Source organism: Sipha flava, unplaced genomic scaffold, assembly GCF_003268045.1.
Source record: "Sipha flava isolate LNK unplaced genomic scaffold, YSA_version1 2_pilon_pilon, whole genome shotgun sequence".
Taxonomy (NCBI): domain Eukaryota; kingdom Metazoa; phylum Arthropoda; class Insecta; order Hemiptera; family Aphididae; genus Sipha; species Sipha flava.
This window is the reverse complement of record NW_020272972.1, coordinates 47,996-72,841: the sequence shown is the minus strand read 5'-3', so window position 1 is coordinate 72,841 and position 24,846 is coordinate 47,996. Positions and strand designations below refer to the sequence as shown.

The window sequence follows — 24,846 nt, the reverse complement described above, 5'->3', positions numbered from 1 at the left end:
GGGAACACGTTCTTACGTGTTTACGGGTCTTAGCGAACCCGGGGTCCTGAGCTCTTGTTAGGTTGTTTGTAGGAATTTCTGACCAGCTGTTCAACTGTTTTTGGCTTCGTTTTAGGTAAAAGTTATTACCGTTTGTTATAGGTCTGTTTGTGTTCTTCTGCGTCTTATTGTGATTTGTTTAGGGATTTGTTATCCCCCAGGGGAACACGTTCTTACGTGTTAACGGGTCTTAGCGAACCCGGGGTCCCGAGCTCTTGTTTGGTTGTTTGTAGGAATATCTGACCAGCTGTTCAACTCTTTTGACTTTGATTTAGGGAAATAGTTATACTGTTTGTTAATGGTCATATTTTTGTTCATCGGTTTTTCTTTGTGATTGGCATTAGTTACGTGTTTAATTGATTGTCCTCTTTATAGTATTAGATTTATTTGTTGTTAGTTTTATGAGAGGTATTTCTTGGTTTTTTTTTTTTTTTTGGTTGTTTCTTATTTAGTATTAAATAGTACTGAATTTTTGCTACTAAATAGGAATATGATTTTTACTTTAATATTCTTGGTTTTGTTCTTCGGATTTTTTTTTTTTTGTGATGTGTTTTAGGTATTTGTTTGATGGATTGTTGCTTTATGAGGTATTGGATATATTTGTCTATTTCAATGAAAGGTATTTTTTGGTTTATTCTCAATTATTTTTTAATGTTGTGTTCAATTGCTTTAGTTTTTATAATTAATTTCAGAACATGGATTTTCTTTTTTGTATCAACAACACATGTAACCTAACCAAGGATTTTTCGGGAGCCAGGTTATCACTTTTAATTTTTTTTTTTGTTAAATTTTATACATTAAATATTTAATGGAATAAAAATAAAATTTATCTGATTTACATAAAATAATTTAGATCTCTTAAATCGTATGACTAAAATTAACTAACAATATTATAATCTTAAAAAGTATGATATGTCTCTTTTCACATCATGGATATTTATCCATTCAACATAAAGGAAGTGTCATTGGAGAGCCGGGTAACTACTTATAATTTTTTTATTGAATTTTATACATTAAATATTTAATGAAATAAAAATCAAATTCATTTAATTTACATAAAATATCTTAATAAATCTAACATGTTTCTTTTCAGAACTTGGATATTTCTTTGTATCTACCCAAAGGAAGTGTCATTGGAGAGCCGGGTAACTATTTATAATTTTTTTGTTGAATTTTATACATTAAATATTTAATGAAATAAAAATCAAATTCATTTAATTTACATATAATATCTCAAACATTTTGAATCATATGATTAAAATTAACTAACAATAATTAACTCTTTATAAATAGCGTTCATCATTATATTATATAATTCAATTTAAATTCATCTATCTAATTTTGTTTCAAAATATTCAAATTTTAATTCATTTATTTTTATGTTTCTTTTTCAGAACTTGGATTTTTTTTTTGGATCGACCCAAATCAATTTTCCTCCGGGAGCCGGGGATCCCCTTTTCATTTTGGTCTTTGAATTTTACACTTAAAATATTTAATGGTATAAAAATCAAATTCATTTAATTTACATAAAATATCTTAATAAATCTAACATGTTTCTTTTCAGAACTTGGATAATTCTTTGTTTCTACCCAAAGGAAGTGTCATTGGAGAGCCGGGTAACTATTTATAATTTTTTTGTTGAATTTTATACATTAAATATTTAATGGAATAAAAATCAAATTCATTTAATTTACATATAATATCTCAAACATTTTGAATCATATGATTAAAATTAACTAACAATAATTAACTCTTTATAAATAGCATTCATCATTATATTATATAATTCAATTTAAATTCATCTATCTAATTTTGTTTCAAATTTCAATTTTTTTTTTTTTTTTTTTATATACCTAAATCAAAATTCCTGCCGGAGCTTGGGATCCCCTTTTAATATTTACCTTTTCATTTTAAATGGTATAAATATGTTAATTTTTTAATTTACTTAAAATATTATAAAAATCTAGTAAAATATTTAAATTATTGCTTTATATCTAGCTATTTATAAATCAAGTTTAAAAATTCTAATTAAATTTATAATCTTTGTATTATTACTCTCATTTAATAATCAAATAATAATATTTTAATTCAATATAATAGCTACTGCTGGATCACTCTGGTTACTTAATACACCACTACTTTCCAAATGCTATATCACTGCATCAATGACACTGCACAGGAGCATTTCTGAAAATTATTATTGATCAATAATTGCTGTACATGGTTTAAGGAGGATATAAAATTTTTTATGTAATTTTTTACCTTGTATTACAAATACATATATTTTCTTATTTTAAGAAAAAAAAGTTTAATAAAGTTTAATATTTACATAAATTATCCCAAGTTTTCATTATGTTGAAGATTTGTAATTTTAGTCGTTAAAGTAAAAAAAATTTGTAAAATCGGTTGTAGAGAGAATAGGACGCAAGTTCTGGCATACCAGGTGTGACGTTTTGGCCTTGTTCCTCTTTTACTGTCCAAAAGGTACACTTAGTCACTGACCTATAGATTGGCTTTTATGAAACAATGTTGGACAACAATATTGATTGACGAGGAAACACGATGTTTGAAACATCACAGCAATATAATCATACTATCGGCGTCCACGAAAAGACAACAATTTACGGAAGAGATCACGTGATTATGAATGTTGCAATCTACCGATACCAAAAAAGTATTGATGCTTTTCGTTCGATACAAGTCTATTTTGTATTCGATAGCATGGTTTCGATACTTATATCGATAAGAAAATACTGGTATCGAACTAGTTTATAGGTCTATGGAATGAACAGTTTTGAATCAATTACTAACGGCTACATTGGTTCAAAAATCAAAATACTCGAATGGTATCGTACAATAATTATTTTCTAGTAAAATGTTTTGCCCGCGTAGTGGTGGATTTGTTTACATTGATCAGTCATCACACTATAGTCTGCAGTCTATACCATTATATTGTTATGTCCACGGACCAGAAACCACAGTCCACAATAGAATAGCGTTAATAGGTTTCCTCTTAATCAGAACGATTATTGATATCGGTGGTTTTTATATTTTTACTCTTATTATTTTAATTTGATTCGATACGACGATGTAAAAGGATCATTACTTTTCTTTCGATTTTTACTCATATCGGTATTTTTATTCGATTCGGTACCAAGTAAAAGGATCAATACTTTTCAATTGATACCACGTCCTTAGACATCAGCGTTCTTAAAGATTCGCTTGATAACAGAAGTACCTCATCTGGTTAGTTTAAAAGTCTTTGTAAATTATGGAGCCTCCAGAGAAAAGTAAATAAATTGATCAGCTGATTGAATATCTATTTTATTATGTTTTATCTCAGTGAGTGAACATTAATAACCGCTGTCAGCAGTGATGGTTGATGACAGGGTAATTCCCTCTACGCAGGGTAATTTGAGCATAAAATGTTAGAAAGGGAAAAAAAGGAAATTTAAGTGTATTTCATGAAAATAAGGGAAATTTTAATCAACTGTAAGTATATATACAGATTATACGAATTAAAAAGCTTAGGCACTAGACATGAACTTACTAAGATTTTAGTTCAGGCTCTAGATCACGGTCTTAGAAGATAACAATCTTCTAAAATCGTGCTCTAGATAATAATTATTCCTAGAATCTGTGATAAATTGATACAAATAATAACTTCTGTTTTTAGGTGATTGTATTCGTTATCAGCTACAATTATCGGCAATCCTCCACCTATAAAAAAAGTTAAGACCCCCAAAAAAATGAGAGCATTTTGTTACGGTCTGTCCAATGAAGAAAAAAGAAGAAATATTGTTACAAGACGTGCTACCTTTACCAAATGTTATAGAAAGTGTTGCGCTTGCATAATAATATAACCTCTTTAGTCTTAAAAATGTACAATGCCAATACAAATGCATTATTAATAATTACAGGATAAGTTGTCTTTTAAATTAATAATAATAATGTAATAACCTAAAATATATTGTCAAACTCCGTGATATTACTCTCGGGAATACGAATTGTCAAATTATAAAATATGAAATCGAAGACAATAGGATATATATAATGTCCGGGACAGTCCCATGCCAAAGTAGGATGACCTAGAAACATAGAATAAATATCAAGGGACGCAAAGACAAGAGTCAGTCATCATCAGTCATCAGCAGTCATAGGCGTGCGCAGATTTTTTCCGTAGGGGGGCCCCTTAAAAAAGTGAACCAAAGATTCTTGTACTAAAGACTAATAGTATAATTAAATATTTTAAATTTTATAAATAATTTATTTAATTCAATATGCAAATATAAAAATAAATACTATTTAAACTTACACAATTTATATCTAAGAAATCCTTATTTACATATAATTATATTATTTACAACTCCATCCTTTTGCCCACGGGAGTAAGATTTTTGAATGTATCAATTTCATCTTCAATTTTTATATTATATGCAAGTTCTGATTAGTCTGATTAATAACTAATAACTTTATTACATTTATTCACAGATATCAATTCTGTTCTATAAGATTAAAACTGGCTTTACATTATTCATGTAAAATTTAAAAATATTCACTATCTTGTATAGTATAGATATACATTTATTAAAGAAAAAGCCAGATTCTGTAGGGGGGCCGCGGCCCACCCAGCTATCCCCGTGCACACGCCTATGAACCGACTGGATACTATATTAATGAACTAAAATTGTCTTTAAAATAGTTTAAGTTATTGTTATTCGAAACTTCTAAAATAAATGTAATCACAAGTTCTACACAATAGTAGTTATTACTATGCATACATAAAATATAGTATTAATTGTTCAAACAATAAAATGATTATTTATTACCCATCTGCTGAGTATACAATATAATAATAAAATAATATCTACCACACAAGCGTATGACATATTATGTAAAAAATTACTCAGTTCTTATTCTACTTTAAAAGCCACTTTAATTTTCATTTAAGTTTCTTAACATGAAAAATATTTACTCACCATGGGTAACACGAATCCATTTTTATAGTCTGTGTGTTCTCCAATTAAATTTACTCGTACTCGTTCAGGTCCAATGCCCAATCTATCAGGTATTCCACTATCTGGGAAATGTTTCACAAAAAAATCGAACCTTCTCTCTAATAGTTCGTCTGTTATTTTTGTTTTAATTATTGACATATTGAATCACACGATGAATTAATCGCGAAATGTCCGGATACCAGCCCGGACATATGGACATCCCGAAAACATATTTTGAGACACCGGGACACAAAGTCCAAAACCAGTGACAATCCCTGTTTTCCGGGACGTATGGGAACCCTACATAATTAAATTGTTTTAGAAGTAAAACATTAATAATAACTGCAAAGCTGTTGATAACATATTAACCACCAACTATTATTAAAATTTTTTACCTATTTACCCTATTTACCTTTCTATTACTAAATTTTAATCGTAGTTCAAGACCAATGATAATCAAAGTTTAATAATTGTTTTATTAGGTACATAAACGATTTATTTATTACACCATAAAATACACAGTTGATATACATAAAAATTATTAAATTATAATAGTGTTGTGTAAAAAATTGTGTTTCAAACACAGAAAAAATAAAAAAATTTTTTTAATTTATAGCAAATATATTTCAGTATTATATCATAATGTGAATGAAACTTTGTCACACAATAGAAAAATGAAACAAAAGTGTCAAGAAAAAGAAATTTCCAAAATTCATAACAATATGAGTTTTAATTATGATTTGATTATGAGTTTTTATTATAATTATGATATTACTTTAATTTTCGATTGTTAATGTTAACAAATCGTTTAACTCAATTGTTAGGGTGGTAAACGTTGTGTTGAAAATATGAATTTTTCAACAAAAAAATTGGCGAGAAATTTAATCATGTCAATTTTAAAATTTTAAGAACGCTCACAACTTTTTTGAGAACTGAAATTTGATGCCCAAGCGTTGAATCTAAATGATTTTAAGACGATACGAACAATATTGATGGTTTTAGTTTTTTGGTTTAATATTGTTTTGAAAAATCGTTCAGGAAACCTAGAAATTATAATATATCGAGACATAACATTGGAGTTTTTAAATCAAAACAGTTATGATTATAAGTGTAAATTTAAGATTTATATGCATTAAGTACAATATTTTTTTTCAACTTCTAATATTACAGCATAATGAAGCAATTAGTGGTTATTTTATTTTGCATAATACTTTGAATACTATGCATATTATTCCTTATTTCAACAAAATTTACGTCCTGTGGTATAATTTAGATTTTTTGATTCTGGGGTCCTTATCATTTTTTGGACAACTGCTAGTAACCGAACATTCGTTTCTAGTCCTCTTTTATATTAGTTCGTGTCATGGAGTAATTACTCTATGATATGCACTTTGTAGATTGGAGCTTATAACTTCTTTGAAATTGATTAATCTACCGCATTAATTTAAAACTTGTTCTTCAATATGGTATTACCAACACCTAAATTCATATTAAATTATTAATCATTATGATGACCTCCAATTATTCAATATTCCTAAGTCCAACTTATCCCAATCTGTTATTACTTCATTACATATCAGTAGTCACCATTATATAAAAACACAAATATTTACATTTTTTATTTTACCTAGTATGTACGTCAATATACTAAAAAGATAAGTAATATATTATGATTCTTATATATTTTAGGTAATCTTCACTAACTCAACATGTTTCATAATATTAGTGTTTGCTAATTGTAAATTCAAGTATAGTTTTTAGTTTTTTCTATATTTAATTTAATTAGCAAAATACAATCATGGTTTTAACTATAGCATTGGTCCACATATTCCAGCAACCATTTCAAACAATTAAAACATGTTATAATCAAATTAGACAAAAGGACGAGGTTGTTAAAATTTCAGAATTAATTGATGAACATATTGGTATATTAATATTTGTGATATTTTCTTTTAATTATTAAAGTATTGGTAATAAAAATTCAATTTTCATATTATAGACCAATTACAAATTGAATTTGTTTAGATGATCATGGATTTGAATACACAAAACATAGGTTGGTCTGTCATAATATTATTCCTCAAGTATTAAGACGTGATGAAGCTTTACATGTTCCGGAATTTATTATTGAAGAAGAATGTTGGTATGACGAAAAAGGTCAAAAATTTTGGGCAAGAACCAGGAATTTAAGTTGGTCAGAAATAGCCACTTTATCAAATATAATTACATTATCCATTACACCAAATCCAACATGGTAAATCATATACCAAAGTCTTTTAATATATAAATAATATACTTGTGATCTGCTTTAAACTAATACATTTTGTCTTATGTATTGTGTATATTTTCTATTTAGGACAAAGTATGAAATTGATAGTATAACAGATTTTTTCGGCACTCAACCTCATGGAGTTGGGTATGCAATTGAGTATTTTTTAAAAAAATATTCAGAAAAAAAATTATTGGAACATATTAAAATAATTGAACAAGAATGTTTGAAAAATAATACAGAAATATAATTATTTTTGATAATAAAAAACAATGGTGTAGTTGTGGATAACTTTAATGTAAGTTTATATATTTTAAATTTATGACTTGTGTAGAGGACCAATTAGAATATATATTATTCATATACTATGTTGTTATAATAAACTATTTAGAATACTTTAGATTATTTGTTTTATTTTTCGATCAAATCTGATAAAATTACACATATTATATATAATCAGAAATACAATTACAATATTGAAAGATTCATTGTGATTGATGTTAAACTATATAATTTATAATTATGTTGTATTTTTTATATTTTGTCTTATATAATATAGGATTTTATAATCACCCTTTAAAATCAAATTTGAATTGCAGTCTTAAGGGTTCACTGTATAACAGATGGACTATTTAGATTTGTCTTAATGCCTACTTATCTCAGCATGATATATTTTTAAACATAATTTGATAAACCTAATTGGTATAAATTATTAATTATTTTATGACTTCTATCGATATAATCAAGCATACATGTTTTAATATTTAAAGACTGTATTAGGAGTTTAATTATGTGTTATAGTTTAGTTGTAATTATTATTTAATAATCACAACTATGTTAGTTAAAATTGTTCTAATTTACATTAAATGATTTTAAACAATATCCAATATTAATGTTTCTAAAAAATACATATTTATTGATAATTCTAAAAATGTAAATTACTTTAAATTGTACTTAATTCAAATTCAGACATCTGTAAAATTATATGTTGTACTCATTCAAGAATATCAATTATAATTATAAGTTTAACTCATAAAAATTAAAAATATTGAATTACTAAGAAACTATAGTATTAATATTTAATTTTGAGTAATTTTTATATTATTATTATAAAAAACTTAAAATTAAGTTTTTTTATAATCATGTTTTATTTACAATTTCAAATTCTACAATTGTATACACAGTGGCCCATGCATAATGAACCAAGGGGATCAGTCAACCCCCTAAAATATTTGGTTGGTAGATGGTTATTGATCGTTTTTATAGGCCTTATGGACTACATTACCAACAATACGGTTTATGACCTAATGTATGGTATTAATATGCGATAAAATATATTTTAAATAATTTTGATACGGATGGGTTATTGCAAGTATATGTTTGACCCATGTTGGTAAGATTGAGTTTGCACCGTTAAGTATATGGTATGTAAATACTATCTCCATAAATTATTACATTTTTCGAGTGGAGTATCAGAGTCAATAAATGAAGTAATTAGATTCTGAAATAAAGAAAAAAAAATGGTTTGGGTATATAAGCTTTTGATTACAATGCAACATATAGTAATTTTAAGAGATGAATTGTCTCAATTGATTTATATTTATTTATCCTCCAATAATAATTGATAAATCACAATAAATGATGATAAATTAATTTATTATTGATAGAAATTGATCAATGATAAAACATATAAATGTATAAATTTGTTACTTTAATTTATACTTATACACCAGTAGGTAGTGCCGGATCTAGGGGGGGAAATGAATTAGTTTAACTAAGTCTATTACATCAAGTATATATTACATTTTTACGGTATACATTTTTTAATTGAAAATAATTATAATATATATATTTTGTTTTTTATGTATATTGTACAGTAGGAGTATCCAACCTTTTGTGAAGACTGGGCCATATCACATCAGTAAAAGCTGCTGTGGGCAACAAACTTATTTTTAATAATAATACATTCAAATTCAATAGTTAAATTATCTTCTATAATACAACAATACATTTTCTTATATTAAAAAAAATAAAATAAAACTAATAGGAAATTTGCAGTTGCTTTTTTGTGAAAGTAAAAACAGGGATATGTGCATCGGCCAGCAAATAAATTTGTTCTCATAATATTAATATATTATATACAATTAATTGGTGGTTTTTAAATTGAAGTGAGGGCAGCATCAAAATCTATCCCGGCGGCGGGTTGGACACCCCTGCGGTACAGCGAGCAATTTACACTATTTATAGTATTATTAATAATTTATACGAGTATATAAAAAAAATATATGTAAGGGTTACTAAAAATTGAAATTCAAAAAGGGGCACACCACAGTAAAAAAGTTTAGAAACATTGATCTAAAATATATTGATATTATTTTTAAAATCGGTCTGTATACTTAAAATATTATTAAAACTTTTTTTCTTTATTTCATTGTGTTTTTATATTATAAATATATATAACTTATATTTCTTATGTATGTTGTACTTTACAAATATAATAATACACCAGGCTAAACTTTTAATTATTCATTTAATTATCTTTATATTCTATTTATTTATTTATATTAATTTATGAAAATTAAACATTTATTAATTTTAATTAAAATGTTTATCATTTTATTATTTAAACACTAAATTTAAATATTTCAAAAAATAATACAAATTTAACTCAAGATTTTTATTCCACTTTTTTCTGAACATTTAAATTTGTATCTTTACAAGCTTTAATAAATTTCTCGAATATTTTTGGAATAACTCTGGCTGTAATATTTTTGTTGTGTTGAAATGGATCTTGAATATACATATTATATTTGGTAGTTCCTAAAAATAATAACTTCTTATTTTTATTTGTTTCGTGAAATTGTTTGTACCTCCAATATTCTTCTGGAAGTTGATCTGTATTATTGAAACAATTTTTCATTAGTGGGCAACCAATGTACGGACTAATTACAAATGTTTCAAAGTCAAAATTTGAATAATATGAAAATATTGCATTCATTATATCACTTTCACTAATATTTTGATGTTTGTTTTTAAAACATTCTTGCACTTTTTTAGAAAATGCACAATAATTCCAACCTCCGATTATAAGTTCTGGTTCTGATTTCTGTAAATCATGAATAGATGGCAATATTCCCATTACTTGCATATAAAACAATCCTAGCCAATAGAAAGAATAGCTGGAAAATCCATTAGTATTTATAAGACCAATATTTTTACCCCAAATCTTTAACTTCATTAAAACTGGTTTAATACGATAGTCCATATTTATAATTTGATATAAAAGTTGAGAGTTATAAACAGCATTGATGTTATTAAATGATATATCACAATTAATCCAAGTGTTTCTATGAACACACTTTATAATAGGTATCTTCGCATGAGTTAAAGGAAAAACCTTAACAAATATCTTGCTTTTACTAATACTATTAGCAAATGATCTTATTAATTTTATGACAGGTGTTGTTGAAGCTGAAAGTATAAAAATATTTCAAAATAATTACAGCAGTTATTTTAAATAGTTAATAAATTAGGAAATATAACGTCTATATTAAAGTGATTTTGACACATGCCATTGAAATTTACGTTATGCTGCATTGGCACACATTACAATATTATAAATGATAAAATAAAATAATTAGCTTTAAGCTTTGGCTTGCGAAATACACTAAAAAAGTTTTATATTGTTATTAGATTGATTTAAATATATTAACTATTTTTATCTAAAATAACATTAATAATTTAGTTATAGTTTCCCATTGTTTTTTTTTTTTTGTTGTACCTTCATTTTTTAATTTTTTAATTAAAAACTTTAACATTAAATCATGTAAATAAAATCATAATTCCATTAATAGACATTTGTTGAAAATATATTATGCATAAATTTCTTGTTTTATAAATATGATAGACAAAAACAGCAAAACACAATTTTAAAATCTAGAAAAAAATGTTCACAGTAAGCACCAATCACACATTAATCCTCTAATTCCTTAGATATCAATGAATAAAGTTTCTGATAACCCATGACAAAAACTCAAAAGTAAAAGATATAAGGACAATACATATAGAAATAAATAAATAAATGCTTAGCCTAGAGTATTAATATATTTTTAATGTATGACTGGTTTTAAATTAAATATTCATCAACAGGTATATACAAATTCAATAAAATCAACTCATATATTCTGATATTTTACGCAGATATTGACTTTAATATACCTGGTGATGAATTTTTTATTTGAAACTGGTGGTACATTATAAATATAATAATAATCCAGGCTAAGCACTTATTTATTTATTTCTATACATAAACTATTTGTTTATTTATTAATATATTAATAAATATTTGTTATTGATGAGGAAAAAAATTTGAAATCAAAATTGAAAAATAAATAAATTATTATGTATGTCATGTAAATGAAAAGTTGAATTTTTAAGATAATACATTTTTGAATAAGTTCAGTTTAACTCAAATTAGGAGCATGCATACAATCAGATTTTTATTTACATTAAAATTATTTCTCTTAATAATACATTGTTACAATGTAAATAAATTTATGTTGTAAGAAACCTACATACTTTTTTTCTATACATAAACTATTTATTGATATATCAGTCTATAAGTATTTACCATGAATGAATTTTATTTAATTATTAAGTTAAATTTACACTAATTATAGTCTTAAACATTTAATTGTTTTTGTGTAAGTGGTTATATATAATTTGATACTTTAAATGTACGGGGAACTTGTAGACAATGGTAATTAATATAAAATAAATTTAAAAATATAAAAAATTCTAGTATAGCTATTGTATAATACTAACTGTAATTTATATTCAAATCAACATCACTTTCATAGGTGTTAAGACCAGAAACTCTTGATCCATATGGCTGTATATCTTCTATATTTGTGTTTAAGTCTTTAGATCCCATCAAAATTTTTTCTAACTCTAGTCTAAATAATGTAATAATATCATCATTGGATTTATAACTATTTTGAATTTTTTCTTGTTTGAATTTCTCTGAAAATTTAAATGTATATTAAAATACACAAGATAATTTCAAAATATATTTCATTATTGTCTTACTAGGTTTAGTTTTGTAAAAATGATTATCAGTTTGACGCATTCTTTTTTTAGAATTAATACATTTATTTCCTGCACTAAACATATACAAATATAAGTAATTTATTAAATATTAATACTGAAGTAAAAAATAAAATATATGAATTAAAATATTTAAATACATTAATTTATTTGAAAACATAATTGTAAAAATATTTTGTGAATACTCAAATCGAAAAAATTAAAAAAGAAAATTAATAATTTCATGTTGATTATAAATAAATTCATATCTCCTCCTTTAAAATTTTGAAATTTTAAAAAAGTGTAATTTTATTTAACTATTTTTAATTTTAATTTTTTCTCTTATTGACACTGATTATGATAATATTAAAAGATTTCTATAATGTTAATTTTAATAGAAAATAATTTAAAATAAAATAATTTAGGTATAATCAATTTTATTTGATTAATAAAAATATATATAACTTATCCATAAGTATAGCTATATAAAAATTAATTTATATGTTGATAGTAGTAATTCATAACAATTTTTCAAAAACAATTAAACCAACAGTGATTTATTTAAAAAATTAGATATTACATTATTTTAAAATTATGTGATTTAATAGTTTTTCCATATTAACAAAGAAAACAGAGAATACTTATAAGTTATTGATGTTAATGATCGTTAATATTTTTGCAATTGTTTTGATCAATATAACCTTTTTATAGATGAAAATATATGAAACAGTTTATCTTCTATTAATTTATATTATGTTGTTTAACATCAACATTTTAAGTTAAATGATTTTTGTTAATCAATATCTGATATTTATTAATTACCTGTGCTGGTATGGATCAGGTTGATCACCCATTTTTAAGTTTTTATAAACACGAGGGTTTTTTATTTTTAAAATGTAGATCTATGGCTAATTATTGATTATATACAACTTTGAAGTTTCACAGTTACATTTATTTTATACAAAAGAAAAATATAAACATTTTTTTAATTCAGGGTTTGAGCTCTTAAATCTTCAAGTTTTGAAAATTGACTGAAAGAATCACATAGATAAAAGTGAAAAGATTGATCGGAGTTCTGATCATTGAAACAAATATTTCTATATTAATTAAATTAAAGTTCAAAATCAATTTTTTTTTATAAATAATAATAACAATTAACAACCAGAATGAAGCTTATGTGGCTGTAATGGTAATGTGTAGTGAATAGTTAATTTAAAATTTCTAACATAACCAATAATAGTTACATTATAATTATTTTTTATCACTACATTCATGTTATCACTGATTATCTAATTTGTGATTGTAGTATTGTTTTAATTATAGAGTAATATTACTTTATGGTTTTAATAGTTCAGGTTTATTATAATTTATTCTGTGCTATAACCATAGACATGTAGTACAACTAAACAGTCTACATTCCATACATTTCGGGAAGACATGAATCTTAGTCGCCATATGCAAATCTGGCAATGTTGACAAATTTTATATTGATAATGGGAATACATAATATTAAAATAATAAATTGATAAATAACAATATATATTTTATCTAAACATGTTATATACATTATAAATATAACAACATCTTATGTTTGACACTGGGTGTAAACGATGTAAATAATGATGTATAATATTATATAAATAATGAAGTTTAACATTTTTTTATTATTTTTAACACTTGAGATGAGTTATTAAAAATATAAAAAAAGTAGCAAATAATGGATATTTAAAATCACGTCAAATCCTAAGTTGTTATTTAGTACAGTAAAAATTATATTATTAAACTTTACAAAAAAATGTTTTGTAATAAATAGATATTTGTTGGACTTATATAACCGACATTATGTGTTTGAATTAGGGTCTTAGTAGATTAAATATTTAAAATGCACAACATCACATACTAAGTGTACTAGAATTGACAATTTTAAAATTTCATAATCATAAATTAAGACTAAAGGCATATGAAATTTTGAAATGTTTGTGGTTCTTAAGAATTTTGATTGGTGATAAGGTTAATAATGTAAATCATTGATTATAAATCAATGATGTAAACATTGTCAGCTTCCCATATGACGGCTTTGCTTCAATGATAATATTGAGTCGGTTATCTATAGTTTTATATATCTGTGGAATCAACCATAAAAACAACTGATGAAAAAACGATATCATGCAATGATGATTAACTTTTTCTGTATTACCTTACAAAAAGTCTAAAACAGCCAAATAGGGCAACAGTCATTAGAACTAAAATATATCCAAAATCGACTACGAATGTATATCAGCTTTAAAATATGTACAGTTAAGATTATCTTAATTCGCAATTTTAATTAACTGTTAATATGAATTTTATTTCTATATATTTTGTTTATGGAGTTAATTATTATTATAAAAAATATAATTAATTTTTGTTTAGTGTAGTCCACCTCAACATTTTAGTTTACATCAACAGTTCATCTCCTTAATTGATTGTAATTGAACAGTATTTTTATAATTATTACTTATTTATTATTGAAATGTCTACAAAATATCAGGTAAAAAGAATAAATTAAATATATTAATTAAAACTTACTTAAAAATGTACAAATTAATGTCTTCATAGGTAAAATGTCTTCTGCTACAATTGGTGTAGGTGCTATTATTTTAATTGGACTTTGGTCTTCATCTTTTATTTTGTGTCTCCTTTCTTTTCGAACACGTCATAGTATTGGACCAATTGTTTTTGTATCTACAATATTTATATCAATTATACTACTTTCAATACCTCGTAGCTCAACAGATAGTCCTAAACTTGAGAATAAGGTATGTAAATTTAAAAATCATAATTTATTTATATTAAGTGTAAAAAAATATGTAATCAATCATATAAGATTTTGTTGGTTAATAATCTAGAGAAATAAATTTTTTTATTATATTATTATGGGAATTCTACTCATCAAGAATATACATACTTATATATATGTATAGCAATTTTAGAAGATTTAATTTAAAGTTAGTGCTTTGTTTGGTTTAAAAAATATAGCATTTATAATATAGATTAGCTAGTGAATTTAACATATAACTGCATTGAACTTAAATGTTTTATGGAGGTATTTATTATTTAATACATTTAGGTTCTTCTGTATAAAAGTTTGAAAATATTTCTTTTTAACTGACTTTCTGTAAAAAATACTTTTTTTTAATTTCATATACATTTAATAAGAAAATTATTATTTTTTTTTTTTTAGATTGTTGATCCGCTATTCATTTGGCGTTTAGCAACTTTAAGTGTACTTTCCATAAGTGCAGCTATAGGATTAGCTGCCCTTTTCTCTTCACATGTTATGAGTTGTAAAACTGTTCCTCAACTTAAAGCTTGGATACTTTAAATACACATACAATGTCATTCAATCGATTTCGGTGTTTGGAAAAAATCCATCGGTCCTCAAAACGTTCAATGTCAGTTGGTCGTGTCTATTGTAAATCATTTACCGTGTGTGGAAGTGAAGACTTCATACAAAATGTCTTAAAAAGTGAAATTCCTGTTATTGTCAATTTCCATGCAGAATGGTGTGAACCTTGTATGACATTGACACCAATGCTAAAGAAAATGGTTGGAGATTCTCCAACTGTTCATTTAGCAATTGTGGATGTGGAAAAGAATGCAGATTTGGTTCATACATTTGAGGTAAAAGCAGTTCCAGCTGTTTTAGCCATACGCAATGGTCATGTCATTGACAAATTTATTGGACTCATTGACAATGACATGATCAATGATATGGTGAATAAAATATCAAAACCTGAAGAATTATAGATATTTTTTTATTATTTATAACTATAGATATTTTTAGATAATATGAAACTAAATTAGTATTTATTCAAGTATATTTGCTTATTTATAACCAGTTTTAAAATAGTACATTAATAATTATTATTTATTAACATAATTGAAGATTTTAATATGTAGCTTATTGAGCATTTTGTTTGAAGTTCATCTTATAGTATATAATATTTTAAATATTTACTTGTCTGTTTCTAGTCATTATTATTTCAATTTTTAATTAAGTAAATATATAATACTAATTAGTATTTTTATGTAAGTAATAATAAAAAAAATACCAATGTATTTTATATTTGACTTTTGATATTATTACATTTAATATAAATGATTTAAATACTACCAAATCCTTTATAAAACAAAAATGTATAAAAATTTAGTAAAATCTATATTATTATTGTTGCTAAATTTATTTTATTTATGAAAAATCAAAATTTCATATTACGTAGTAACATTATTTTCATTTTATTATATTTATAATAACCTGATATTTTTTTTTCATTTGCAATTTCAATTGTAGAATTTTAAGTATTAAATGTCGACAATTTATTTTATTATAATTCTTTTAACTTTAAGAGATTTATGCTGAATAATAATGATACTAATGTGAATATACATTATAAATGTTAAATTTACGAATTAAGATAACAATTTAAACTTAATAATATTCAACAAAAGATTAGTAGATCAATTATAATTCTCGATATTATAATATTTAACACTGGTTATTATTTAATAATTATGTACAAATTTACTCAGTTATAAATATAAATTAAATCCTTCTCATAAACAAATAACATATTATTAATTTATAAATATTATATTTGAATCGGTGTTATATTTAGTCAAATTTAGCAACTGTCTTGATCAATGTAAAATTTTCTGCATTTAAAAACGTTTGAAAAGAACCATGAAATATTTTATTAATTTATCATTCCTATTATACTAATGTTTAATGGTTTGTAATATTCATAAGTAAATAACTATTTTTACCGGTTAGAAAATATAAACTAATTTATGCTGAAAAGTATAGAAACAAACTGTTTATATGTAATGACATTAAGTATGTGCAATAAAAATTCTTAGCATTGTTCACTTGTAGTAGTTCTTAATATTTAGATTTTATTATATAAAACTTATTTTTTTCCTCTTATAATTTTTTTTTTTTTTTTTTTAAATGAGTTTACAGATAAGAAAAAATTAACAAATTTATTCCTAAAATTTGTTATCCCAAATAACATATTTTATTCTTCATTAAATCATTAAATACAGTTATGAATTGAATAGCTGAAATAATTACTCTAAATATTAGTATGTTAAATAATTTTCCAGTATTTATTATTAATAGCATTGGTAATATAATTTTTTTTTGTTTTATTAAATTGTATTTAATATTATTTTTTTATGTGTTTATTTTTCATGTATTTGAGTATCACATAATTTGATTTAATTCAATGTTCTTTTTGGAAACTTTTAAACTTAAATAGCTCCATTATCAATCAAACATATTTCTTTCATGAGTACTGGTAAAAAATTTAATCTTAAATATGTACGAGTATTTACTGACATTCTATTTTCTTGTTTTTCCTTAGATTTTTGATTTGCAATAATATTATTTTCCCACTGTTCCTTCATTATTTTCAATTTATTGAATATGGTATTTGATTTCTTCAGAGTGTTTGTTATTGTTTTTTGTCTTAAGTTTTTAATAATTTCTTGTAAATCAATTTTGTTATGTGTATGTCCAATTTGAGTTGTTATAGAATTCATATAATGATTATATTGTAAGTCAGTCATTTTTCCAGTTGTTAATTCTAATGGAACATCCAGTTTTAATATTTTAACATTTTTATCCATGAAGTAATCTCGTATATAATTTGTTGTTGTTACTTCATATCTACTTGTAGTTTTATGATTAACATGCATATTTTTTACTTGGTATTCATAAATGTTATGTATAGAAGTACAATTTTTTTTAATAGTTGTTGAAATACTTGTATTTGTTGAAAGCAAAATAATAAAATTTGGATTTTCAATAACTTTGTCAAAAATAAATTCTATTTGTTCATAGGATAAAGGAAATATATCAAGTACATATCCTTGATTATGACAAGAAGAGAGTGATTCTTTAATTAATGGTAACAAGAAATGATAATCTAACTCTCCTTGATTTCTACTCATATTATTTTCATATTCATCATATTTATCTTTCAAATTTTTTATCATGTGTTGGATATTAATGATATCCTTTTCTACTTCAAATAGATCATTTTTAATTTGTATATATTGTTCATTAGTACCTTCTTGGAAATAATCAGTATATTCTAACTCTGTGCTTTTAGTTTTTATGCTTATTCCTGAAGTTTCTCTAACAGCAAATGTTTGATTACTATCTTCCATAATTTTTTCAGTAGAAGAATATTTTTTTATCTTAAAAGCTTCATTAATTTGTTCAAAACTTTCATTTTTGAATTGATCAATGAAATTATTTAATGAATGTATGATATTTTTGCGTTTTTCATAAAAATCATTAATTTTTAACTCAAATTCATTTTGATTAGTCCTCAACATTGTTAAATAATTATTTATTAAATCAGGAACATTAACCAGTTTTACTTGATAATATTGAGCTAGAATTTTTGCAATATCATTAACAACATGTTGTACTTGTCCTGATACTATTAATTTTATTAAATAAAAATTGTTTGCTTCTACAAATTCACTAATTGATTCTTTCATATTAGATACTATTGATGTTCTACGTATATGATAATCAGGTATAATTATGTCTAACATGGGATCAATGATTAAATCACTGCATATTAAATCCCATGTAAAATCGTCAAACTTATATTTTCTTATAATTAAATGGTCTTCTTTTAAAACCAAATGTGAACTACAAGATTCATTGCATAATGATTTTATTATATTATTAAAACCATAAGATTTTTGTTCAATGGCTAATACATAGTTGCCTCTAACACGATCATCATACTTAGATATAATAAAAACTAACTTGGCTAACTCATCTATGTGAAACATGGGTACTCTATGATTTAAAATTGAAATAAATATTTCTTTAGGATTGATCAAAGCACTTTTGAAAACGTGATGAAAAGCACTTTCTTCATGGCCATAAGTAATTCCAGTACCAATTATATATGTTTTAAAAATATCTTTAATTTTTGACGAATTTGATTTTAACATTAATTTCTCAAATTCAAATATGTTCTGATATTTAGTTAAAGGTAATCGTTCTAAAATACTTTCTTGTGTAGTTACAAAATCTGATTCTTGTTCTTCGCCTGTTTGATGATTATTTTTCTTAACCCAAGTCATAGCTGTTGATATTAATATAAACTTTCTTATAATTCCATTTTTTTTAGATTTTAGTATTTCCTCATCGTTATATTTTATTAATTCATTGAATATATAATTAAAAGACATTCTAGCTTGGTGTAATTCATATTCTGAATAATTTGTAATATCAAATATAACAACACTGCATTGCATTAACTTAAATGGAATTTCCTGTTTTTTTATAATTTCACAATTTTTCATATGTTTAATCTCATTAAATTGTTTATCATACAAAGATGTCATGATTTTGAAATAAAAATTATTTCTTTCAAATTTTAATTTAGAATGTTGAATTGGCATAAAATTTGATTTGGAAGACATTGCAAATTCATTAAAATTGTTTTTTAAGTAATTAATTTTCTTTACATTTGAGTATTGGTCTAAAAATTCTTCATATTTTTGTTTTGTCAGAAATTTTATACTGCTTATGATATTAATATTTTTTGTTAACGTTGCCTCATCAACTATTTTAAGAAGTTCTCTAGTATGATTACCAATTTTTTTTAGTGAATTATTATGGGTTGATCTATTATTGTTGACAACAAATTCTTCAATATTTTGAGTTTTTTTAAAGTATTTAATAATATATTTTCCATTAAATGTATCTCCATTATTGATGAAAACTTTATTCTTTGAATAATATTGTCTACATTCATTCTTGAGTTTAGCGTATCGTTGACCAATGCTGTATTCAAAAACGGTTGGAAATCGAAAATTAAATGATTTTTCGGTTCTACTTTTAATTGAAGTCATATTTTCTAAAAATATCAAGTTAATAATTAAATATTGGTATAAACCTATGATGTTAAAAGGATTGTTGATTAAAAAACAGTTGATATTTAAACAATTGTTTTATTTTTCTATACCTAGCAACAATATAATTATAAAAAAATATTTCCACAGATGTGATGCGTTTTTTTGTTAAATTAATTTAAACAGCAAAAGTAAAATTAATTATGTTCATACTTATGTTAATCTGAATAATTCTCTGTAAATCTCAATAATTTATACCAATCAGCAGCGGATTGGCTAAACATTCCGGTCCGGGAAATTACCGTAAGACCGGCCCACCATCCAATAATAATAATTTTCCATAAAAGTCTCATTTATTCATGGATTAATTGCTCGTACAACTGTTAACATCATGTTTACACTAGGTTTTTATCACAATTTTACAATTAAATACAATAAACTTAAATAAATTATTTTTAATACAAATACTTCAACCTAGTGTTATAATATGACTACCGGCCAACTGGGGACTTTCCCGGCAGGCCAATCTGCTACTGATATCAATGGTATACAATATTTTAGGAAGTCTGTATATATTAACTGTGCATATTTAACCAAGTTAAAATTATTGAAGGACACATTTGTAATATGTACAGAAATGTAAAAAAACCATAAGAATTTAGATCTAGGTAGAATAAATTGTTAAATTGAATTTTATAAAATAAATGAATTAATAATATTTAATGTGTAGTAAATGATTTTATTCTATGTAGGACTATTTAGAATGCACTACAACAAACCATGAGTTGGAAGATACTGATTAGTACATTTTTAACTTCAAATGTGTAAAAATTGAATTTTATTTAAACACTTAAATATTTCAACAATGAATTTACAAATACCTTTTCATAAATTAGATATAGTACTATATATTTTTATTTGTACAAATTAAAGTATTAATTCCTCTTAAATATTAATTTCATCATCTTCACTATTGTTTTCTAATTGCTTGTCCCAATCTTTAATTTTAGTTCCACCCATAAAATCATCACGAAGAACATCCCATCCAACTTCATCATTTTCCTAATACATGGTTAAATAATATTATGTGTTTTTTTTTTTTTTATCATAAGTAAAAATTAATATATTTACTTTTCTATGATCAATGGAATCTATAAATGATTTTTTATCCAGAGATTCCAAGACTTTATCTTGTTTTAAAAGTGATGGTCCTACATCTTTTAATTTTTTTTCTACAGTTCTTTGTTGCTGTTTTACCAAATTGAATAATTGAACAACACCTCTATAACATTTTAGTGTGAATTATAAATAAAATAGTGATTCAGATTAAAATTGAGATGAAAGCAACTTACTTAGTAGCAATTTTGGATAAATTCTTTTCTTTAACTCTATCACTGACAGAAGGTTTTTGTCTTCCCATTAAAACTTGGTCTCTGATCTGAAAACATTATTACATATTATTTCAGTTTTACATTAAAAACAATTATATAGAAAAAATGATTTTATACATTAGTTGTTAAACATTAAATTGAATGGCTTATTACATCTTAAAATAAATTATCTAGATGCATATACCAATAGTAATATTATGTAACTAAAATAAAAATTGCTGACTAAAAATAAATTCTTAAAAAAAACAGATAGACTTGATGTAAAACATAACAAATATATTATAAAAATAACCACATACTCGAATTCGATTAGATATTTTAGGTTCTGAATTTTCTAAATCTAATTTTTCTTCTTTAACATCATCAACATGAACAGGCAGAACAACTTTTTGACCACCTTCATCTACAACTTCAAACGAATCCACTATATCCTCTTTTTCTTTTTTTATTTTATTTAAATCGGTTGCAGAAATTATTTTTGCTTTGGATAATATTAATGATTTTCCTTTCCGTTTCTTGGTTTTCAATATTTTGCTCATAGCATCAGCCCATGCTGGATTCGACATTTTGGACCCTGTTTTTTGATTTTGGTCAACACTCTATAGAAAATTCTAAATAGTACAAAAAAAAAATGATTAATATACTGAGCGGTTTAGTAATCCGTAGAACATAATAATAAACCGTATATCACCTCAATAACACGTGAATCAGTCAATTGGAGAATTTCAATTGTTATCATTGTACTTTTGATACCATGAATTTTATACTGATAACATTTTATACACCGATTTTGAGATTATGCTACCTATAGTATTACTCTATGGCTACCTATCACAGAATGCCAAGATAAACCAATAACCGTTTAAATGGCTACTTGTTTCTATTGGTTCTCTGGATCCGTAGTTAAGTCATTCTATAGTATTTCGTAGTGAAAACTTTCATAAATATCCGTTATCAGAGATAATTTATTTCAGTTGTAACACTGTTTTGTAGTTAGTAAACAAATTTTTCTTAGTTTTCTCTTTACATCTAAGGTAGCAAATTTTTTTTTAACGTTTTTCTTTATTGTTAAATTGTACTTAAAAACTGCATTAGTTTTAAAATGTTATTTTTGTTAAATATTTTGTCTCTTTTAAGATACCTATAAGTAGTTTTTTTTATTAAAAAAAAAAAATACTGAAACTTGAGTGTACTGTGTATGCACGTTACTTTTTTTTCAAAGAAAATTAAATGTGTACATTATTAAAATTAACTATAAATGTGTATGTTGAAAAATAATTTTAGACCAATGTATTACGCGTCAATTAAGTAAAAATCCTGGATCACTAACAATGTCTACTGTTACAAGGTAAAAACTATTTTTTTTTTATTACTTATCTAAAAAGTTATAATAGGCTTTATATTTGATAAATCTATTTTTCCGCTACTTAAATATAACATATATGAGATAATAGAAATTAAATTACAAATACATTTTTAATTTATTTATATTTTAATAATAATAATTTATAGAAATTGATTTTTAATATATTAATTTCTTACATTTTTAATATCATATTATCATTCAAATCAATTAAATTTTTATTGTTCTTATTTAATCAAATTTAAATATTTATTTTATTTAATTAAGTGTTTGTTAATTGTATATACGTATACAAATAAAATAACTATTGCTGATCAATATTTTTTTTAGTAGTGATAATTCAGATATAATTGTTAGTCGAATTCAGAATATATCTGAAAAACACGAAGAAATTGGATCAGAAGATACAGTACATAAGGCTGTAACCGTTGTTACTGAAAAAGTTTTGGAAATTTCATACGATAGGAAAAAACTCTCTGAAATATCAGCATCATCCTCTAGTAGTTCCTCAGATTCAAGTAGTTCAGATACAGACACTGACAATAGTTCAGGTAAAACTATTAATATAAATTATTAAATTATTTATGAAAAATGTATTTATAATAAATATGAATTTGAACTTAATTAAATTTTTATTTTTAGATTTGGACGAAGACGAAAACGAAAAAGAACAGAAAAGGTGTGACGAAAAATTACGAGAAATCGAAAGTGGTTTTTATTTATTAAAAGAAATGTTAGTAATGCATATTAATCATTTTTGAGATATTTATTTTTAAATGTATTTAAACACATTTTTGGTCTAGGTTGTACAAAGAAAGAATAAGAGAAGTTGAAGAGAAGTTGGTTGAAGTTAGACTAGGTACAGCTAAAGAATATCGTATTCCTTTACAAGAATTGCAAGATCAAATGAAGTCTCGACTTGAAGTCGCTTCTGTGTTAAGACAATTTAAATTAGCAAATTTAAAACATAAATATGAAGCAGAAGAACAAGCAATAAGACAAAATTTTGAGGTAATATCATTTGAAATTGGAAAATTTACTTAATTTATATTAAAGCCTATATTAAAATTTCAGAATAATAAAGAAATTTTGTATGATACAATTAAAGCTGATTTAGAAGAAAAAATTCAACGATTAGAAGAAGCACGCAATGAAGTTGATATAGATGCTTCACTTTGGTTAGGTCGTAGCTTAACACGAAGTGGACGGGGACGTGGTCGCCGTCCTTATGGACATGTACAACCAAAACGCAAACCTGTCATTATTTCTGGGCCATGTATAGTCTACATGCTTAAAGAACATGAAATACTTGAAGATTGGACCACAATAAAAAAGATACTATCGTCTTCTAGGCGAAGAGAAAATGCAGATCAACGATATAAACCATATTAATAGTGTAACAAGGTATTTCAGAAAGTTCCTTTGTATTTTTAAGTTGGGGTCTATAGTTTTAAATACCAAAATAATAATTTCCATGTGTTACCATTAAGTTAAATTTCTAAAAAGAGACTATTTTGTTAAAAAATATATATTAATTTAAGTGGTGAATAGAATGCTTTACAAACCATGTTCTTATTTTACCTATTAAAGAAGTATACTTTTTTTTGTAAAGATATTGTCTTTCTAGACTATACTTAATGATTTTAATAATTAAATTATACTTAAACTCTAAAATGCATATAATTTAATAAGAGTCTAGTATAATTTTCTCATTATGTTTCCCTTAACTAACAGCATTTTTTCAAATAATGTAGACAAATGTCATACTTATACTTA

General features: G+C 24.3%; 6 protein-coding genes across 13 annotated transcripts; 3 read left to right on the top strand and 3 right to left on the bottom strand.

The window, feature by feature from the left end:
- Nucleotides 1-6,614: 6,614 nt before the first annotated feature.
- Nucleotides 6,615-7,662, top strand: LOC112686098 (PRELI domain-containing protein 2-like). The gene is made up of 3 exons (XM_025558232.1): nucleotides 6,615-6,961; nucleotides 7,062-7,290; nucleotides 7,393-7,662. The coding sequence occupies exons 1-3, from the start codon at nucleotides 6,835-6,837 to the stop codon at nucleotides 7,553-7,555; spliced, it is 519 nt and encodes a 172-aa protein (XP_025414017.1). The 5' UTR covers nucleotides 6,615-6,834; the 3' UTR covers nucleotides 7,556-7,662.
- A 2,305-nt stretch (nucleotides 7,663-9,967) lies between these two features.
- LOC112686119 (terminal uridylyltransferase Tailor-like) lies at nucleotides 9,968-13,555 on the bottom strand. The gene is made up of 4 exons (XM_025558259.1): nucleotides 13,213-13,555; nucleotides 12,394-12,467; nucleotides 12,130-12,327; nucleotides 9,968-10,776 (listed from the first exon to the last, which is right to left on the bottom strand). Exons 1-4 carry the CDS (start codon nucleotides 13,242-13,244, stop codon nucleotides 9,983-9,985), a joined length of 1,098 nt encoding a protein of 365 aa, XP_025414044.1. The 5' UTR covers nucleotides 13,245-13,555; the 3' UTR covers nucleotides 9,968-9,982.
- Nucleotides 13,556-14,445: 890 nt separating this feature from the next.
- On the top strand, nucleotides 14,446-16,220 carry LOC112686120 (thioredoxin, mitochondrial). 7 transcript variants are annotated; one of them, XM_025558267.1, is made up of 4 exons: nucleotides 14,446-14,662; nucleotides 14,803-14,920; nucleotides 14,989-15,188; nucleotides 15,614-16,220. In XM_025558267.1, exon 4 carries the CDS (start codon nucleotides 15,766-15,768, stop codon nucleotides 16,177-16,179), a length of 414 nt encoding a protein of 137 aa, XP_025414052.1. In that variant the 5' UTR covers nucleotides 14,446-14,662; nucleotides 14,803-14,920; nucleotides 14,989-15,188; nucleotides 15,614-15,765; the 3' UTR covers nucleotides 16,180-16,220. The 7 variants fall into 7 exon arrangements, with proteins under 7 accessions (XP_025414052.1, XP_025414050.1, XP_025414046.1 ...); XM_025558265.1 differs by having other exon boundaries at nucleotides 14,446-14,682; nucleotides 14,808-14,920; XM_025558261.1 differs by having other exon boundaries at nucleotides 14,446-14,682.
- A 1,462-nt stretch (nucleotides 16,221-17,682) lies between these two features.
- LOC112686010 (adenylate kinase 7-like) lies at nucleotides 17,683-19,542 on the bottom strand. Its single transcript, XM_025558109.1, has 4 exons — nucleotides 19,470-19,542; nucleotides 18,820-19,379; nucleotides 18,504-18,633; nucleotides 17,683-18,017 (listed from the first exon to the last, which is right to left on the bottom strand). The coding sequence occupies exons 1-4, from the start codon at nucleotides 19,540-19,542 to the stop codon at nucleotides 17,683-17,685; spliced, it is 1,098 nt and encodes a 365-aa protein (XP_025413894.1).
- A 1,666-nt stretch (nucleotides 19,543-21,208) lies between these two features.
- LOC112686127 (RRP15-like protein) lies at nucleotides 21,209-22,751 on the bottom strand. Its single transcript, XM_025558281.1, has 5 exons — nucleotides 22,399-22,751; nucleotides 22,007-22,318; nucleotides 21,669-21,754; nucleotides 21,448-21,598; nucleotides 21,209-21,378 (listed from the first exon to the last, which is right to left on the bottom strand). Exons 2-5 carry the CDS (start codon nucleotides 22,271-22,273, stop codon nucleotides 21,262-21,264), a joined length of 621 nt encoding a protein of 206 aa, XP_025414066.1. The 5' UTR covers nucleotides 22,274-22,318; nucleotides 22,399-22,751; the 3' UTR covers nucleotides 21,209-21,261.
- An 86-nt stretch (nucleotides 22,752-22,837) lies between these two features.
- On the top strand, nucleotides 22,838-24,812 carry LOC112686125 (breast cancer metastasis-suppressor 1-like protein). Of its 2 annotated transcripts, none has more exons than XM_025558278.1 (5): nucleotides 22,838-23,055; nucleotides 23,401-23,621; nucleotides 23,713-23,803; nucleotides 23,874-24,081; nucleotides 24,145-24,812. In XM_025558278.1, exons 1-5 carry the CDS (start codon nucleotides 23,039-23,041, stop codon nucleotides 24,460-24,462), a joined length of 855 nt encoding a protein of 284 aa, XP_025414063.1. In that variant the 5' UTR covers nucleotides 22,838-23,038; the 3' UTR covers nucleotides 24,463-24,812. The 2 variants fall into 2 exon arrangements, with proteins under 2 accessions (XP_025414063.1, XP_025414064.1); XM_025558279.1 differs by having other exon boundaries at nucleotides 23,404-23,621; nucleotides 24,145-24,811.
- Nucleotides 24,813-24,846: the final 34 nt, after the last annotated feature.